General features: G+C 35.0%; 2 protein-coding genes and 1 non-coding gene across 3 annotated transcripts; 1 reads left to right on the top strand and 2 right to left on the bottom strand.

The window, feature by feature from the left end:
• Positions 1–111: 111 nt before the first annotated feature.
• On the top strand, positions 112–2,389 carry LOC141664480 (putative RING-H2 finger protein ATL21A). Its single transcript, XM_074470432.1, has 2 exons — positions 112–919; positions 1,680–2,389. The coding sequence occupies exons 1-2, from the start codon at positions 247–249 to the stop codon at positions 2,135–2,137; spliced, it is 1,131 nt and encodes a 376-aa protein (XP_074326533.1). The 5' UTR covers positions 112–246; the 3' UTR covers positions 2,138–2,389.
• A 217-nt stretch (positions 2,390–2,606) lies between these two features.
• Positions 2,607–8,661, bottom strand: LOC141664481 (uncharacterized). Its single transcript, XM_074470433.1, has 9 exons — positions 8,163–8,661; positions 7,165–7,298; positions 6,722–6,883; positions 6,511–6,616; positions 6,006–6,191; positions 4,764–4,923; positions 3,647–3,972; positions 3,181–3,270; positions 2,607–2,947 (listed from the first exon to the last, which is right to left on the bottom strand). Exons 2-9 carry the CDS (start codon positions 7,171–7,173, stop codon positions 2,892–2,894), a joined length of 1,095 nt encoding a protein of 364 aa, XP_074326534.1. The 5' UTR covers positions 7,174–7,298; positions 8,163–8,661; the 3' UTR covers positions 2,607–2,891.
• Positions 8,662–17,363: 8,702 nt separating this feature from the next.
• Positions 17,364–17,470, bottom strand: LOC141669561 (small nucleolar RNA R71). The gene has a single exon (XR_012553835.1). It is a non-coding gene; the product is annotated as a small nucleolar RNA R71 (small nucleolar RNA).
• Positions 17,471–20,597: the final 3,127 nt, after the last annotated feature.

The raw sequence follows: 20,597 nt of genomic DNA, 5'->3' as shown, positions 1-20,597 counted from the left end.
AAGTGATATGTGCAATTTGGTTTTGCTGTGTTGGGGGTGGTATATTTTTTAGTTTCTCCACAGTTTTCAACTACACATCCTGGTCGTCTATTGATGGTTTGTATTTAAACACTATGGCTTTTATATATAAGATAATAGCGAACCTTCTTTTATGAACCTTTGACTTTAGGAATCTGCATTTGTTTAATTTAAAGTCGTAATATGATTTATACCTTAAGTAGAGAACCCATTTGAACATATGAACATATGGATATCGTAATATTGTTCCTTATTCTTTTGCTCTTAATTCCTGGTACTTATTCTGCATATAATTGCCAAGCTTCTGCGTGTGACTACTATGGAGTTCCGATTCGATTTCCCTTCCAGTTATCACCTCTGCAACCTCAAAGCTGTGGTTACCCCGGTTATAATGTTGTTTGTAACAGTGAGCGTACAACTGTTCTAAATCTTCCTTATTCTGGGGATTTTCTCGTCAAAAGTATAAACTACCGCAGACAAGTTATTAAACTCTATGATCCATACAAATGCCTTCCAAAAAGGCTTCTGGAACTCAATCTCACAGATTCACCTTTCAAGGCTGCTTACTATCAAAACTATACCCTCCTCAGTTGCCCGCCAGAGTTGGACACGTCTCGTTTCACTACCATAACTTGCCTAAGCAATTCCACAAGTACAGTTGTGGCAACTTCTTCAATGATTCTTGTCAACTCGCTGACCACATGCAAGATATTTCTTAGTTCTCTTATTCCAGTTTCTCGACCACCACAAGATGGTGATGGTCTTTCATCTGATCTCAGCGATAATCTGGAGTTGAAATGGAGTGTGCCTAATTGTGATGGTTGTGAAGAAAATGGAGGTTTGTGTAAAATTAGAAATACTACAAGCGGACAGCCTGCTTGTTCCCATGAACCTAAAACAGGTATTCATCATCTTTCTAATCTCTAAAATGTTTATCTGCGCTTTCGAGTGATACATCATTCCCTGAATCCCTGTATTATGTTTATCTAAAAGTATTTTGCAAACTAGTAAATTTACTTGAAGAATAATTCCTGTCATGATTGTTCAAGTCAAGATATTATTGTTGATGGTTAGGTTTGTAAATGTCAAAGCTACTCAGCACAAGCGACATGAACATTTGTATTAGATTAATGATTAAATGATAATTGACTTTATATTGTTTAGAGTTCATGTACAGCATAACCAGCTTTACGAATTTGATTAAACATTAACAATCTCAACTTGACCAAGAGGCGCTAAACATCATGAAAGTGATGTACTGTAATTTGTTCTTACATCGTTAAATCACCAAGAAACTTCATTCCTCCTTGAGAAGTACTGAAATGGGATATATTACCAATTAGTGGTATTTCATATCGTAACCCCCTTTAAATAAATTAATTCGTTCCGGCTAAAAAAATACATCATTCTGCACTATACAAATGAACCGAGTACTTTCTTGTTTCGTACTTGGCGTCTTCGTCTACGCATGTCTATTACTTGAAATATGCTGGTATGTTATAAACTCACAGTTACAAGAACTAATAGCAGGGTGTCGTTAGACATCGAACTTGAAGTACGCTGATATCAGATTTTTCCAAGTACGCAGAATGCTAAAATGACCTAGGAAACAAATGTCATTAGTTGGAGCCGCAATTCATCATACTGGTCTCATTTTTCAGGTGCACTCCATGTTTTCAGGATCATAGCGTTGTGTATTACGGTGCCTGCAATTGTAACCTCCATCGTCATAGGCTTCTTCATATGCTTCACAAAGAGTCCCAATGGTAATAATCAAGATGCTGAATTAGCATTGCAATCTGTGAATGACTCACAAGGCCTCGATGAAACCACAATTGAATCATACACTAAAGTAATCATCGGTGAGAGCAGGAGACTTCCAGCAGGGCCTAACGATATAACCTGTCCTATATGTTTGTCAGATTACCATGCCAATGAAACATTAAAGTGCATTCCGGAGTGCCAACATTGCTTCCATTCAGAGTGCATCGATGAATGGCTTAGAAGGAAAGGTACTTGTCCAGTTTGCAGGAATTCACCTTCACCTGCTCATGTTAATTCTTCGTCAGCTGCGTGGGAAGGAACGGAACTGGAGGTGAATGGTAGAAGCAATACATAGGTTGCATCAGCTGGGAGGAGGACTATGATTAGAGATGCAGGCGTATCTACTATTTTGTCCCAAGATTAATATCCCAAAGTTCCAGAAGCTCACATTTATAGATATGTCTATTAGCATATACGTACATACATGCTTGTTTTAGGTTACTCTCTGCAGTATGCCATTGATGATGTGTACATACGTGCAAAATATATTGAATATATAACTGAATACATTTGGAAGAAGCCTTATCAATATATGTGCTACATAAATTTGCGAGAGCTTGTCTAACCATGAAAGTATTTATGATTCAGTGATACACTGTGAATGCATATTATTAGTTCTCCTTATGTACCAGACATTTGTATGGCATACTCAATGGCATCACAAAAGTTTGAATTGACTAATTGTCTGCCATTGTTTTCGAAAACACATAACATACATCAAAATATACAAACTGATGTCACATATGTATGTATATCAAGAGAAGTTAATATCAATCTTCAACTTTTGATTTGGCAAGGTTCTACAATGTCCAATGCGTGAAAAAATCCTCAAAAACAAATTTACTGCGATGTCATGTGAGGGATAATCTTAGAACAAATATCAAACTACACTACCTCATAGCGCAATAGTTCACATCATCTCTAATTGTATAAGAGATAAATAGTAAAAGAACTAAACACTTGAGTTCCTTCTTTTACCTTTTATTGTACATCGAGGTTTACCCTATTCTATCTGCTTCGAAGAAATGGATAGAACTCATCCAAACTAACTAAGACTTCTCTTCATCAGATTGTGCTGGTGGGCCAGGGTCCACGAAGAACTCCTCTACAGATTAAAATTCAAGCTATGATGTCAGTTTAAACAGTTGCATATATAATCGTAAAGGCATAGAATAAATATAAAAATTATAATTAATAATTGCATCATTTGTCAGGAGGACGCTAAAGAGTGTCTACATGAGTGGTACCAGTAGGAATTCCAACAAGTATTCAAGATAGCACTACTTTGTCGTACTAGAATAAGTATTCAAAGCAAAGGAAAAGGCAATTTAGGTTTACCTATGTCATCTTGCTCAGGAGAATCAAGCAAAATATCTGAATCAGATGGCAAGAAAGGGGAACCCGGATAATTCCCAAGTGCTCCTAGATCTGCCACATGTAATACCCACAAATTAAGGCATTTAATCGATTTTAAGTAAAATAAACTTGGCAAAAAAACAAATGTTGGTGTTTTTGTGATGCAAAAGAGCTTGTAAGAATTATCCAAAGACTTAGTGCTGACCCAATTATACGCCTGTCTCAAAGAGCATGCTACAGGGTATATAGATAGAACTTGGACCAACTATACTTGCATGCAGACACATGCTTAATTTAGAATTTCATGCTGATTTCTCCTAAGAAAAGGCGGAATTTGGAATGCCTCCAACTCTCAAAGTAATATAGCAAGGAAAGGGCCAACCAAAATGATAATCAATCTCCTGGAAGCATATAAGTTCTGTGAGGAAATAGCTGATTCACAAATTACCTCCTAAGTTTGACAAATCTGCTGTTAGGTCCGAAAGGCTAAAACTCCAAGGAATCTGAGCCAAAGATCTTAGCGAGTCTCTGGAATTTCCTGCCCCATTATCTTGTGCAAGTTGCAATCCTACTGAACTTGCCACGTCCGACGTAAATGCGCTATCAAGTACTGATGTATCTACTCCCATTCCTGGTATTTCAGAGGCTGTGAATGGAAAATGCCCACTGGATGCTACTGAAGTCGGACTTACAGGCATTTCCGACATGGATGACATGGCACTTCCAGGTGGAATACCTGGTGTCAAATCAGCTGCACTGTTGTCCAACACCATGCTTCAAGATATAGAAAAAAACAACAATTAGCAGATGTTCTTGTACGGCATGTTAAACAATATAATGTCCTTTTTCTGTTAGTCAGTTACATCGGTCACGGAGAAGTGACAACATATCAATTATGTGATACTAGGATCAACTCCATCACCTGCTAGATCATAACTTTCCTCGATGTAAATTGTCATTTTAGAATTCTACTTCTGCTAATCTTGACACACACATACTAGAGAATGGTATTGACTTTATGGATATTCAGAGATATTCATAAAACGAAAGCACTAATTAATAACTTTTCATGATTTCAGTAACACAAAAACACTGACTAATAATTTTTCAGTAACAATAACTTCACGAATTTCTTTAGAAGGATCCTTGGGATAAAGCTACAACAAATAGTAGTATCAGGACAGTACTCTGTCTACTTAGGAATCCCGCCTATGTGTCTTTAGAACTTCATGTTAGTCTGTTTCTAATGTCTGTAGAGAAGGTGTAGATTACATAAAGGTAAGTTTCAGGAGGTTTTTGCTAAGAAACCGAACTCTTATGACTAGAGTAAATTATTATTTCATTTGTGTTTTAAGACTGACATAAATATCTTACACGCTTCAATAGCCAAGAAGTATATATTACACCAAGTTAATTGATATATGTGGTTTCATATAAACTACCTAAAATATTATTAGTCATATGAGATTGATATGATATTCAAGTATAAATGCATCAATATTCCATTAGTAAAACTGAAGAGAAAACTAGAGAACCAAAGAAAATGATGGAAAAAGGACACTCACTCGTTACCAGAATTCATCCGCATCGGATGGAAGTTTCCAGGTGCGGGTACCCCATTAACCACATGACAGGTAGACATTCCCATAGAGTCAAGATGAGGCTGACCTGTAGCAGGAACTGCATGTTGCTGTAGAACGGGGTATCCCATGGGTAAATTGTTAACTGTACTGAAAACAATGACGAAATGAGTAAAAAATAATGGTATTCTCATGACAAGAGGTCATCTAATCACCTAACCACAGGCAAAAAATATTTACTTGGAGACAGATGCAAACCCCCCCCCCAACCCCCACATGCGCCAAACCCCCCAGTTTACGGAACGGAGAGAATATAATATGATTTGAATTTTTCCTTTCCTCCCAATCTTATCAACTTCTCAAAAAAGGAACTGGATGCACTACCAAGGTTTACACTAGGAGTCCAGTTTAAAGAAAGCAGCTTCAGTAATCAATAGTATAACTCCGTATTTGCGCTTTGCTTAGAAAGGAATATTACTGTATGTAACACAGAGTGGGGCAGAGAGTTGGACACGAGTACAACCCGACATCCTATTCTTAATTTCAAAATACTAGGATTCTTGGATATGGATCTAAAATGGGACCCGAATATTGGAAACAAGCCTGCAAGGGACTCCACTTGCAAATTGCATTGCAAATTGCAAGTGTAGCATATCGAATTTTATATATTCCTAAGATTTCTGTACATACTCAGATTATTGTCGGTTACTGTACCAATAAACCATATGAACTTTACTATTTATGAATAATGTTGAAATAATTAAAGTATAATATACATATCTAAGTTCTCTTGAAGCCTTAAAATACATTTTGGACATAGGGTCAAGTGTCCTGGTTCAGCAAAAAGGATCCAATTCAGATCCTACATTCACACCTATGTCATGTCATGGCTGACACAGGCATGATGCAAAACCAAAGACTCCACGTAATATTCTCAGTCAAAAACCTATAATGAAGTTTAAACTGACGCAATAGTAGGATAAAAGTAAGTGTACGCAAGTTTGACCTAACAACAATCAAATAAAAACGAGACTAAGAGTCAAACAGAGTAGAGGAGCAATCTCACAAAAGGCACTTGCAGCCAATAATGTTAAAACAATAGAACTACAAATATACATTGACAGGAAAATCATATCCGTGTTTGTCTCCTAGCCTTAGCCACGAAAGAGCAGTTCAAATTAAAGCAGGAGGTCCCACGACCAATTATGACATGGAGTAAGCTTTTACCTGGCATGGGATGAATACCATTCTGAATCGGAGCCAATGGAACTTGTGGTGGAACAGGATTGTACTTCATTAGATGATATTGATGCTCCAGTAAATGGTTGAACAATATAATCTGTTTCTTTAGTTTAAGCCTTATATAATAAGCCCTGAAAAAGTCGGCATTTTCTTCTTCCAACTTCTGCCATACTTTGTTGCAAAACAAAATAATTAGCCAAAAAACGCTGATCAGGTAATATGATACTAAAGGCTTATGAAATTGACCAACAATAAAGCAAGTAAAATCTTATTCTGACTTTACTTATCAAAGTATGTAAATAGAAAAAATACCATATATCTACAATGTAGATTCTACATTATAAACAAGATAAATACTGGTGAGAAATTGATTTATTTAACCAGTGAAAGGGGGAACTAACCATAATAAAATACAAGATTGCAAACACTGAACAATAGAATGATATTAATGAGCATTAAAAACAACTTCTTTATATTGTAAAATTCATACCCAGAGTTGTAAATCCAGGATCTATCCTTGCGCGATTCAGTAGTGTCTTTACCACCTCTTCTCGGTTCATATATAACTGCAGACAACGTTCGATCAAATTTTGAACCTACAACCAAGTACAATAAACAGTTAGATAAGATCTACTGACCTAGGCCATCTGATTGCATGGAATAAAAAGAGTGCACTGTAAGTGAACAACAAATAGTCTTACAAGTTCGATATCCTCGCGAGAAACTCTTCTGTTGTCATTACTTGATATGGATACTGAGCCAGAATCTGCTACAGGAGCCTCCACTGCATTATTCTGTTGGTCACTTTGAGAATCATGTGAAACATGTGTCGAATGTTGTATCTCTGATGTGTTATGTGAATCCTGCATAACTTTCATGCAGTCAGCATTTTCAGACAGGAAAAGCTTTGGACAACAGTATTCGGAACTCATTAGCAACTCATTCATCTATAATTATTCATTCTAAAAGTCCAGAATTAATTTTCATTTTCCGGGCAATTAATGGATAAGATTAAAATTTGTGTAATACATATATAGTTCTCTCTTCTGGCTGAGATACACAGGTATTCTATACAGACTTTAGATGCATAAACACCAATTGAAAATTATAAACAGAAAGGACATCAAGCTATAAGAACACATACGTTCTTCATTTTAGCTAAATGCAAGCAGACATATCTCCCTCGACCCTGATATATTACAGCTACGATAAAAAGTGTTGTTTCCGTGTAGCTGAAATATTCGTTCGTGTTTATTGCCTAGACTAAAGGTACTTTACCTGCAAAAAGAAGATTACATCAGAACTCAAAAGTGTTACTGTGAAAAGCCTACATCATTAGACTAAAAGAGATAATAGAATTATAACAAAAAGAATGCAGGACGAACTTAACAAGTTTGAATATCTGTTACGCTGATACATTTATTGGCAGATTATATCCGCAAGGATAAAAAAAAAATCTCAAACAGCTGGAAGATATACGAGTATAAAACATACCTTCAGTTCCCACTTTCTATCCCACATGTCCACCGGACCACCCTAACAAAATAAAATTACTAACCCAGGAAGTTCTTCCGAACCCAACAAAATAATTGAGGTCTGTAACCATATATCCCCAACTACAATTTTACATTTCTAAACCCGAATTAGATTACATCTTAACTTGTAAAAAATGATAATTATTTTTACAAGTTAAATTATTTGTAAAAAATGATAATTAGATTACATCTTAAATTATTTTCTAGAAGTCGCTCTTTGGCATCTCAACATTTGTAATGAGGTGTTATCTTTGGGTGTAACTAACCAAGATTACAGTACAAGATAAAATACAAAATTAACACCATAGCACAAGAAATCTACCCATCTATTTCGAAAACACAAATATAACAATTCTCCATCCAAAATAAACGAGATATCAAGTATGCATATGCCTATAATTTAGTGACTTACAAATCTAATGCGTTCTACTTCTACAATTCCAAAATGACTAGCTTAAAAAATAAGCTACAAGCATGTAAATCTGCTAAATAAATTACAAGATCTGATACAAAACTGTGAATAACCCATCTAAAAAATTCTAACAAGAAACAAGATTCAACTCAAAACACCCACCCACATATACATACAGATATAATTAGAGGGTACCTCAAGAACTTCAAAAAAGTCCAAGATTCAATTTTTCGACGAATTTAGAGGCCTAGTAGTGAGGAGCTCCAAGAAATAGAACAATAAAAACAAACTAAGCTACCCTTTACTAGAATTGAGCTACAAATAAACAAGAAGCTGGTGGTTCTTGAATTTTCTAATTATGGGTTTTTAATGGAATTAAATTTGGGTTGAAATAAGTGTGGTACTTGGATAAAATGAGAAACAGATAATAATAGTATTATTAAAAAGATGACAACTTTGAAAAGATTTAAGGGTTTTCGAGAGTGAAATGAGTTGAAAAGCTTGCAAGAAGAAGAAGAAGAGGGTTACTCATTTTTTGAATAAATGGAAGCATGCTCGGATTACACTGTAGATTGAGAATTGGGGTTTGGGGACATACATACATGTAAGAATAAGAGAAGAGAGTGGTGTAATAGAGAGAGAAAGTGCCAAGTGAGACTCAAATTTGGGAAACCCAAACAAAAAAATCTCATCAAACACGGCATTTGCATTTTTTATTCACTTTTTATATTTTTCATGTTTTTGGGAAAAGTGTTATTTAAATAAAATTTATACAAGTGTTTGAGATAAGCATCATCTCGTAGCGTAGCAAATTTTAATCTAAAGATATATATTCAGCCGATTTTTTGCACTCTCCTACAAATATCAAAAATATCAGAACTCATAAGTGAGGAATTCAAATATATTAAAAACAGTGTTAATTATTTTTGCACAATTTAATTATATTTACAAACCTTTCTTTCAGACCAACTACAAATCATTTATTTATCAATCTCCTCAAAAAAAATGCTCATATTAGATCAACACATGTATGTTTTTTTCCATTATAATCGTAAATTAACATATCATCTCATTTAAGAGTTAATATGTGCCTCATTTCTAACACGTGTAGGAGGTAAAAAAAATTGATAAGTGCCTCATTTTTCATAATATTTCATTGTTGACTTTATAAGTTGTCCTAATTAGGGCTGTCAATGGATCGGATCTGGATCGGATCGGTCTTGATCCATATCCTGATCCATTTAATTTTACCGGATTCGGATCCGGATCGGATTTTTGTCGGATTTTTTATAACCAGATCCATATCCGGATCCATTAGGATCACCGGATCACGGATCGGAGCTCCGATCCGTTTATATTTAAAAAAATAAAATACAAACATAATTTCTTATATAAATCCATGAATATGCTTCCTGCAAAAAAGATGATGAGAAAGTAGATAACTTTTATATTTCTCGTTATCCAGATATCAATTTCTTATTCAGAAAAGGATTACACACTCAAATAAAATTTCTTACTTCGCCTTCTTGTCTTACTTTCAGACAGTGATCAATTTATAATATTTTTTTTATATAATTTATTATAATATATATATATATATTTAATAAATAATAAATTATCCGGATCGGATCATTAACGGATCGGATCGGCCTAAATCCATATCCGGTTCTTATCGGATCGGATCGTTACCGGATCGGATTTTTTTCGGATCGGATTTTTTTTAATTGATCCATATCCGCTCCATTAACCTTCGGATCGGACCGGATCGGACCGGATTTCCGATTCATTGACAGCCCTAGTCCTAATCACTGTATGATTACATACATATTTTTTGTATCCAATAATTTAAAAAGACATTCTTTCCGAATATATAACTTCTTTAAACAAATTTAACTTATGAATGGGCCAAGCTATCTACCCACGCTTCTCAACTTTTAATATGGGTAGCATATGATATTTACATAACTCATATAGTAAAAATCGGCACAGTCATGTATATGAATATAATATAGTATAATATACACTTTTATATAAATATAATATAATATTTTATATTATATGATCAAATATATTTATAATAATAAATAAACTGTAATTTATTTATATCAGTTATATATATAATATAAAAAATAATGCATAATGTGTTTTAAATTATCATTATATTTATTTTAATGTTATATAATATATTATAAAAAATAATTTTTATTAGTCTTCTTAATAAAATTAATTATTAAACAAAAAAAATGAGGTATGGCGAGGTTACGTTATAAATACCCTCCGGAAAATGGGACGGGTTTGGGCAATATATTTTATGCCGTGTATAGTCTTCAACGGTTCACTCTTCTTTAAAGAAATTTTTTAATGTTTTTTTCATTTATATTTGAATTAAAATATCAAAAGTTCCTTCAAAGAGAAATAAAATACCTACTTAATTTACTTTATCTTAATAAAATGTTTCTGAATCTGTCTTTCTACCAATACTTTCACTTATATAAACAAAGTTTAAAAGTTTGAACTAATACTCTTGTATTAAAAAATTACAGTGACTCCCTTCTTTTTTTCTAAATAATTAAAGTATCGTTTCACCATTACATGCATACTGGTGTAAAAGCAGTTTATTTTAGTGATATGTCAACAGACTAGTATAGACTAAAATTCTCTATAAATTACTACTAGTAGTTACTCCGTATTAAAAAGAGAAGGAGCCACAAATTGTTTTTTACTCCCGCCCGTGGTCTCCACATGCAATTCAGTTAATCCCTTATAATTTATATTATAAAAATATACATGCATGTTTGTTTAAATAATTTTAATACTGACATGCAGCAATGTGCACGAATCAGTATTTGAATATAGCATTTTGCAAAAAATAATTGTTGTTCTTCTGGGTCTGCGATCAGAACAGGTTCTACAACCATATTTTGCATTTCAGCCAAGCAATCATATAAATAATTGTTAATTATAATTTTAATCTTAGATTGAAAACTCATAATTTATGCAAACAGATGTTGGGTATAATTGCACTATCTATAATAATGGGACAATTATATTATCAAGGCAATAATCAATAAAAGAAATAAAATATAAAGACAAAACAGTATATAATCAAATTCTGAATTGACAAATAAAGGAGAGACTCAATTAACTCTAATATAAGTTTTAACAAATTTTGATAAAACAAAAAAAACCGAGTCGTCTAACATTCGAGAAGCCTAAACTGTTTTGAAGAGATTATTACCTCACTTACACTGTATTGGGTTGCCGCGATATTACTTTCAGGGGTAATTCGTCCAGAGATACGTAACACTCAACAGCGGCATGTACCTCAGTTCGCCCAGAAAAATCTTTGCAAATAATCCGTATGTATGCAGGAAATAACAGAGAGAAATATCAGTTATGGTTTTCACAAGTATGTCTGTGAGTTGTGTATTTTTTCCAAAACTTTAAGTTCTGTATATAAACAAAACTAAAACGTAACTGAAAATAATCCATTAATTAAAATAAATATTATGACTTAAGTGCATTTAATGGAATATTTATCAGAATCTGTAATGTTATATCAAATATCAGAGTTTAGACTTTGATCAATATATCAGTACTTATTCAGCTCAGCCATCAACAAATCCTGATATCTATATCAGCATTTATTCAGTCAAATCGGTGTATAAGCTCTGATCAGCAAATGTTGATATAACATATCAGTATTTAAGCATGCATGTCAGAGTTTAACTCTGATTCAACAAATACTGATTCCATCCCCTGCTACATTTAAAAACTGACTCAAATATTCACATTAAAATACTCCCTCTATTTTTTTATATGTCGTTTGACTTTTGTGCACACATCTCTAAGTACATTGACCACATAGTTAAAATAATAATTTTTTTGTAAATTAAAGTTTTAGTTATATATTTTTATTCACAAAAAAATATATTTTGAAATTAATTATTTTAACTACGTGGTCAAAGTACTCAGAGGTGTGTGCACAAAAGTCAAACGTCATATATAAAAAAATAAATGGAGTAATATAACAAGTCAAAGAATATTTCAATTAAACCAACAGTAAAATTCATTGCCCAGGTCACCTTGCGTACGCAAGACGCCAAGACATTCGCCCCCTCCGACTCGACTCGACCCGACCCGACCCGAGTCATGTCGTGTCATGACGAGGCGAGGCGGCGGGGCGTGTGTGTGTGCGCGAGGCCTATACTATCACCATGCACACCCACGTGTCTTAGTAGTTTTACACTACACTTGCACATGGTACTATATGAAGTGCACAACTTCTATTTACTATATCAATGGGGGATTAACCCACACAACCCTTTTCAAACTACTAACTTCATCTAATTTTTTTTTATGGATTACACTAAGAAAATGACTTGGATCCAAACATGAAAGTTTAAGTCCTAATTACAAGGAACAACCTCCAACAATTAACACATCTAAAAAATGACGTGAACTTTGCCATTTTCTAACAATCCCCCACAAATTCATACAGAAATTCATATCAGGTTTTATCATGACTTGCTTTTTAGAGTCGTTACCCTCCCGGGTTTGAACCCTCCTAAGTCCCCTACTTTGATGGCTATCAGATATAGATGGAATATTTCACCTTGAATCTATATCCGTTTAATGTAACCACACTCCATAAACTATGACAACTCAAAAGGCTATGGTGCAGATTTACGTATTTGAGACGTTATGGTCGTGTCTCAATGTCGTTCGTCGAATGCTTCAGATAATAACCTTTTTCCTCTAATTTCGACCTCACAATTACATTCACTTAGCTGGGCATCTCCAAAGATGTACTGCCAACATCTCGTCTTACGACTTGACCCAGTCAGAGTTTATAAATCTTGACATAGTGTTTGGTATCAGGGCTTAGCAAATTCTGATCCAAAACTGTTTCCATCGGAGTTTATTCAAACTCTTCTAGTACCTCTAAGGCTTATAGGGGATAAACTTAGATACATAAGTATCAAAAAGTATATGGTAGAGGCACTACCAAGTCATTCTTATAACTTGTTATTACCGCATCAAATACACTTCGAGGGATATCTTCTCATGTGTATTGGGTTCCCGCTGTTGATAAATCATGATTGGTTATCAGTCATATCCCCAACCTTGACTTAAGGACTACAACATGCTCAAGTCTTTTAGTCAAAAGATCAGTTATATTATCCTGAGTTCCTATGAACTCTATAACAATAATCCTATCAGACACAAGACCCCTTATAAACTTCAATCAAATTTTGATGTGTCTTTTTATTTGAGCATTATACTTCACATTTATGATATTATCGATAGTTAAACGACTATCACAATGAACAGAAATGGCAGAAAGCGGTTTGCTTACTACAGGTAACACTGACATCAGTCCATGTAACCATTCAGCCTCCGTCCCCGTGGCATCTAATGCACACAACTCAGCCTCTAAAGTAGACCTAGTAATCAAAGTCTGACTGCCAGGAAATTGCTCCACCCGCAAGGATAAACATATATCCAGTCACTTCATTGAAATCGAATTTCTTATCTATCCAACTTGCATCACTGTACCCCTTGAGTACCCCCGAAAATCTCCGATAATACAAACCAAGGGAAATATTTCCCTTGAGATAACTAAGAACTCTATCTAGTGTCTCCCAATGAGTCTTTTTTGGACAACTTGTATATCTAGCTAACTTAGACATATAATAAGAAATATTTGGTCTAGTCACATTAGCAAGATCATATGGTTTACTACCGATTCTACAACTTCATTAACCATACTTCTCAAGTATAGATTTCTCTATATAATGAGGCTATGACAATTTTATTCCATCAGTTGACTGAGTCAACTTGATCCCAAGAATCACACTAGCTTCATCCATATCCTTCATTTTAAAATGCCTCTTCAAGAAACTCTTTGTCTTGTTAATAATCTCAATATTGGTTCCAAATAACAAAATATCATCTACATACAGGAACGCAATCACACATTCATTTCCTCTAAGCTTATAGTAGACGCACTTGTCACTTTCATTAACTAAAAACTTGAAGTCTAAAACAGTTTCATCAAACTCTTTATGCTAGTATATAGGATCTTGTTTAAGGCCATATATGGACTTGACTAGCCTACATACATTTCTCTCGTTACCAGAAGCAAAAAATCCCTATGGTTGTTCCATATAAATCTCTTGTTCAAGGTCACCATGAAGAAAAACTGTCTTTATATCCATTTGATAGATGATAAGATCATGTATGGAAGCCAATACAATAAATATTATGATTATTGTCATTCAGGAAATAAGAGAGTATGTATCAAAATAGTCAATGTCTTCAATTTGCCTAAAGCCCTTAGCGCTTGAAGTGGGGGGTGTGTTGTCCCTATTCCGCTAGCCTAGCCTTGTACCTATCAATTGAGACATCATGGTTTAGCTTCCTTTTGAAGATATACTTACATCCTATAGTTGAACACCCGGGAGGGAGATCAACTAACTCACATGTTCCGTTAGAAATAATTGAGTCAATTTTACTCTTCATAGCACATTTCCAATGCCTTGAATCCAAAGAATCCATGGCTTGATAAAAATTTAAAGGTTCATCATCGACATTGTAAGTGATAGAATCACTTCCAAAGTCCTTGAAGACCTTTGCACGCTTACTCCTTCCAGGTTCCTCTACTTCATTAAGAGTATAGCTATTTCTAGGATTCGACCCATATTTGTCATCTTTTCCACATGATTAGGAATAGAAATCGATGTACGAGTGGGATCATCCTCAGAACTACCCAAAAGTATACCAGTATTCCTAGGGAACACTTCCTCGAGGAAAGTTGTATCACGAAACTCAACTACCGTATTCTCCATATACCCTCTATGCCAGATTTTAATATAAAAAATCTCATAGCAGGTGTTGTTTCAAGAAAGGCTAGAAAGATACAATCAATAGTTTTCGGACCTAATTTCTATCTCTTGTGTTCAGGGACAAGAACCTTGTCATGGCTCCCCCATACACGAAGATAACTCGAACTTGTCTTACGCCTTCTCCATAATTTATATGATGTCTTGTCCATATATTTCAGAGGGACTTTATTCAGCTTATGGTAAGCAGCATTCAGAGCCTCTCGCCATATGTACTTAGGCAACCCATAATTAATCAACATATTATTAATCATATCATTAAAGGTTCTGTTCTTTCGTTCTGCCACCCTGTTAGACTTAGGTTTTGGTAGAGGAACCTCGTGAACTATACCATTGCTTGCTCAAAATTCATTGAACAAGTACTACCCCATAAGTGCACTGATAAGTGGCATTTTATACCACTTAGAACGTCTTATAATGGCTTGAATTGATGTTTTGAAATCAAGTATTTTGTGTATTTGATACGTTTTTCTAGTGTTTGTGCATTTCAGGGTATTACTTGAATTTGTGGGGAGATTTCATCAAGAATAACCCTTAGTATATGCTTGGCATTGCAAGTGGGAAGTTAGGAGCAGAATGCAGCAAAGAACGGGAGCAGAAAAATGAATTTTCCAGAAAGGTGTTGGGCGCCCGCTCAGCCTAGCTGAGCGGCCGCTCAGGAAGCTGGGTGCCCACTCAGGATTGCTGAGCGGCCGCTCAGGGGCGTAAATTTTAATTCGGATTTTTAGACTCCTGGTTCGGCTGGACTTCCAACTTCTGAGATAGCTGGGTTTTGTAGGGCTTCTATATAAGTAGTTTTCAGAGATGTTTCACGTGTGTTGAATCGTGGTATTAATCAAGGAGCAAGGAGATAAGGAAGAAGACCGTTTTAGCACATCGCAACGAAGAGGAAACATATTTTCTTATGATTCTTTTATTCGTTGTAACAGTGGATGCTAGTTTTCTTTGCTTTGAACCTATTTACTCTTGTGACGTACTCTGGTTTAATATAAGTAGTTTTATTAATTATTCTCGTGTGTTATTATCATGTTTTCATATGAATCCATGGTGACGATGAGTTCAATCATGGGCTAATCGTGATCATGGGGTCGTAACGGGTTTACTATGGAATTCTTTAGTTAGTTGTTTAATACCTTAGTGTGTGATGATTGTATGATATCTAGTATTGGTTGTGCTTATTCGTCTTATGTGCGTCGCGAACGTATAAGATAGGGTGTTAATCTCTTGTGAAGCGACGGTGGATCTTGAGATTTAGAACTTGCCATGCTAGCATAGGTTCATGTATGTATATGCATGATTAGTGGGTAACCCTAACCGTTTTACTTGCCCTGTGTAATCAAAAGGAATAACTTGTGCTTAAATCGTTATGTTGTCAAATTCTGTAGACATATAGGGTTTCAACATAATTGATGACTATTCAACTTCTATCTTAATTGTGGATGTTTGGTAGAATGGTATTAGTACAACGAAAGTTGGCTTTTATCAGTTTCGTGTTGTTCGATTAATTTCATCACTGTTACATGCTAAGGGTAATAATAATAACTATTGAAGGAAGTAGTAATGAAGTTATGATCTCATGTGTGTTTAATATTGTTAATTCAAGTGTCAATTAAGTGTTTATTTCTCATAGTTAATTCTAGTTAATAATTAGTTAATTAAAATCTACGTGTTATTGTCTTAACATTGAGAAGTAATTATACATTGATGAGTAAGTGTTAATTGAACATAATTAGTCTGAGTCTCTATGGGAACGAACTAGAAAGTATTCTATATTACTTGCGAACGCGTATACTTGCGTGTATTATTAGCGCGTGTTTTCCGCCCTAACAAGTTTTTGGCGCCGCTGCCGGGGACTCGGCGTATTTGTTTAGTTTATGTACTTACCATCAGTGGTCATTAGGACTCATTGATTAAGACGTGTTACTTATTGTTTCCGGTTGTGTTTCAGGTACTTTAGCGAGCGTTTATGCAAACACGTTCTCGTACTCGCAAGAGGACTTTAGATACGGCTGAGGAGACGGACAAAGTTCTTGATATTCCGAAGAAGATTCTTTTTTAAGATTTGGATAACGAGAGCGAGCAGAAAGAACTAGTAATTATGGGTGATCGTATAGTTCCGGCAGATCCATCTCTTATGGACTTTTCTCGGCCTAAAATTGATGACATTCAGTCAAGCATCCTTCATCCGACTATTCAGGCTAACACTTTTGAAATCAAGCCGGGCCCTATTCAGATGGTGCAGAATTCTGTTTCTTTCGGAGGTGCTGCTACTGAAGACCCCAACATGCATATCAGGAATTTTGTCGAGATCTGTAGTACCTTCAAATATAATGGTGTGACTGATGAGGCTATCAAGATGAGGCTTTTCCCATTCTCTCTGAGGGATAAAGCTAAGGACTGGTTACATTCTGAACCAGCTGGGTCCATCACTACTTGGCAAGATCTTGCGCAAAAGTTTCTAGTAAAGTTCTATCAAATGGCGAAGACTGCAACTATGAGGAGTGCTCTTACTCAGTTTGCGCAGCAGCCTATAGAATCTATGTGCGAAGCTTGGGAGCGCTACAAGGAGATGTTGAGAAAGTGTCCATATCATGGTATGCCTGATTGGATGGTGATTGTAATAACCCCAATTTTTGGAATTTTTGAAACCCTGATTAATAATAACTTTTGCTGATGATGCTGATTAAGGAAAATTATTAGACCACGATATATAGGAGTACTGTTATGGAAATTCTAAGATCGTATTAGTATTCCATAAAGTAAATAAGTGTATGTAAAGATCGTCAGAATCCAAATTCGAACACTTTGATTTTTCCCGAAAATCCACCAGATACCGAAAGAATTGAGTATAAGGTAACATGATTAAAAGGATTTTAATTCAAGGATTATAAGAGAGGATCATAAAAGGAATATAATATATTGAGAAAGGTTTAGGGAACCCAAGTAATAAGATCCCGGATATGATCCCTCAAATGATTAGTAAGAACGAACGATAAACGAGTCGTAAAACAATTAAACGACAGGTAGTGCAAGAGAGATTAGTGCATGGATTAAGGATGATAATCAAGCAACTAAGCAAGGATTAGCATGAAAGATGCTTCCACCACCAAGTGACGACAAATGGTAATTGATGAAGTCACCAAGGTGATGTCATGCTTAGTCACACTCCACTCACTTTATTCAACCAATTAATCACCCAAATATTCCATTCACTTCCATTTTCCACCACAAACTCATTTAGCAAAGTAAAAACCCTCCCAAGAACAAGTGCTCTCGGCTTCTTCATCCTAAAGAAGAGAAAATTTCCAAAAATCAAGATTCAAGCTTTGTTAAATTACAAGGTAATTATCCAAGGTTCCTTATGATTAGTTATGGCTATCCTAGAAGTTTAAGCCTCCAATTCTTCATGAAACTCTTCCAATAAATCAAGGAAGAAGATGATGAATGTGTTTTCAAGATTACTAACTTTATTTTCTTTGATTTCCTTTAAGATCCAAGCATTCCTAAGCTATCTCAAGGCTTCCTAGCTACTCTAATCACTCCAAGGAAGGTATAACCCCTCCAAACCCTAGCTTTACTTTGAGTATTAGGTTTGTTTTTGTTAATTATAGTTCATGAGAGCATGATTCATGTATATTTAGAGTTTGGTTGGATTTGTAATGAGTTTGGGTTGTAAATCTTGGTTAGTGTTTAATGAACCTTAAGTATAGTTAGTAGCACTTGTTGTTATTGAATAAGATGGATAAAACATGAAGTGATGGACTGATTTAATAGGATTTGGATGAAGTTTGGTTGTATGGTTGATTTATGGTTGAATTATGGTGGAATGGTGTTGATTGGTGGTGGTTTAATATTGAATTGATTGGGTAAAAATTTGGGAATTGCTAAGTTATAGCCGTCGTAATGCCCAATTTTCCTTAGACTGTTTTTGTTCTTAAATTTAGGACCCGTGCACTCACTGTTAGATTCTGACCATTGCCATGTTTATATAGTTCATGTTATGAGCTTCGTTTTGATATGTGGTTCGCTTGAATCCGATCTACGGTTTAGGAGAAACGACCGTTTTAAGTAACGGCGTTTCGCGAACGAACCATTACCCCTCGCCTTACTTTGAAACCTTGGTTAAGGTCCTTAAATGACTAATTGGAGTATGAAACAATTATGTAAAGTGTATTAGGCAGTTAGAAGAGTACTCGCGAAAGAATTGCCTTAAAATTCTTAATGGTTAATTTATTAAAAATGGTGGAGCCGAGGGTACTCGGGTGACTTGAGTGAATCGTTAAGCGCAAAAGCGAACGTTAGGGGCTAATTGGTTAAAGTATAGATTCTTAAGCGAATTTGGTTTAATTCCAACTTATATGTTGTTTATAGGTTACCAGACTCGTACCAGGCCTTTTACCACCCCCAGTCGCTCAGGCAAGTTTTCTACCCGTTATACTGTTGTTGTGATGTATATATGTATATGCATTATCTTGTGATAGATGCATGATGTTAATTAGCAAATCTTGCGATATATTGGAGCATGCTGATATGGGATATATGCATGTCTGTTTCGTAATCTTGATATCTATCTGTTGATTCCAATGCTTATAGTTGCATAATACCTATGCTAGAGATAAGCAGTAATTGCGTATACCCTTAGTATAGGGGACCCAAATGTGAACATTTTCTAAAACCGGAAGTCGATGTTCCCGAGTATATTATATATATATATATATAGATATAGTTTTCAAAACTATGAATCGAATAAGGTTTATTCGATAACTTTATTTTTATTAATGAATATTATTTTGAATATTCATTCAAGGGCTTATGACACCGTTTATTCATATTAATGAATATAATTTTGAATATTCATTCGAGGACTTATGACTCCGCTTATTTATTAAATAATATTCTTTATTTTATTAAAGAATAATATTTCGATAATCAAACTTATTTTCGATTATTCAAATAAAGATCGTACTTTCGTATAAGTATATCTTTGGTTATTTATTATTCATTTCAAGTATGAGTTTTAAAACTTCTACTTCGATTATTTTTATAAGGATTATCCTTATGGGAATATTATTTAAATAATAATATTCAGATATTTTCTAATATATCAGGACTGATTTATTTTATTAAATCAGCATTACTCCAAACATTCTTAAAAATGTTTTCGAGTCTTCAAAATGATTTTAAAAGTTAGAGCGGATCCCAAAACTCGTTTTCAAATTTAAGATCTTCCTTTCGAAGGGGATTTAAATACTCGCTCAAAAATCTGAGGGATCCGGCTCCGTGATGTATTCTTATATTCGCAACAAGGTTGCTGTTTTGATAAAAGAGTTTTTGATTACTTACCCAACACTCGGGAAGTAAAATTCTTGGAATAAGTTAATCCATTAACAGGCATCGCCTGGGAAATATCAGTGAGTTTTTCTTTCCAACTAGATGCGACTTCTTGGTGGAGTCGTATCAACAAGTTCCTACTTGGGGAAATGGGAGACGAGCTTTACGTTTCAGAGTCATAGATTTCATCTGAACTAGGAGTGACGTAAGTGGTCGAGTGGCGCCGGCTCAGCCTTATTTATTGGCCCAAATGGCCCGGAAGTTCCGCTAAGACGGTCCATTCCTTAGGAGTCCAGTATTCGGTTGACAAGTAAATCCGACTGTTCTCCTCTACATATAGAAAATGGTGGGGTTGCACTACGGCGACTGATCATCGTGAGTGGTCTTCCTGGCA

The sequence above is a fragment of the Apium graveolens genome, chromosome 6 (assembly GCF_009905375.1).
Source record: "Apium graveolens cultivar Ventura chromosome 6, ASM990537v1, whole genome shotgun sequence".
In the NCBI taxonomy this organism is placed as follows: domain Eukaryota; kingdom Viridiplantae; phylum Streptophyta; class Magnoliopsida; order Apiales; family Apiaceae; genus Apium; species Apium graveolens.
Note: the sequence above shows the minus strand (reverse complement) of the source record. Positions and strands in the feature narration are given on the sequence as shown.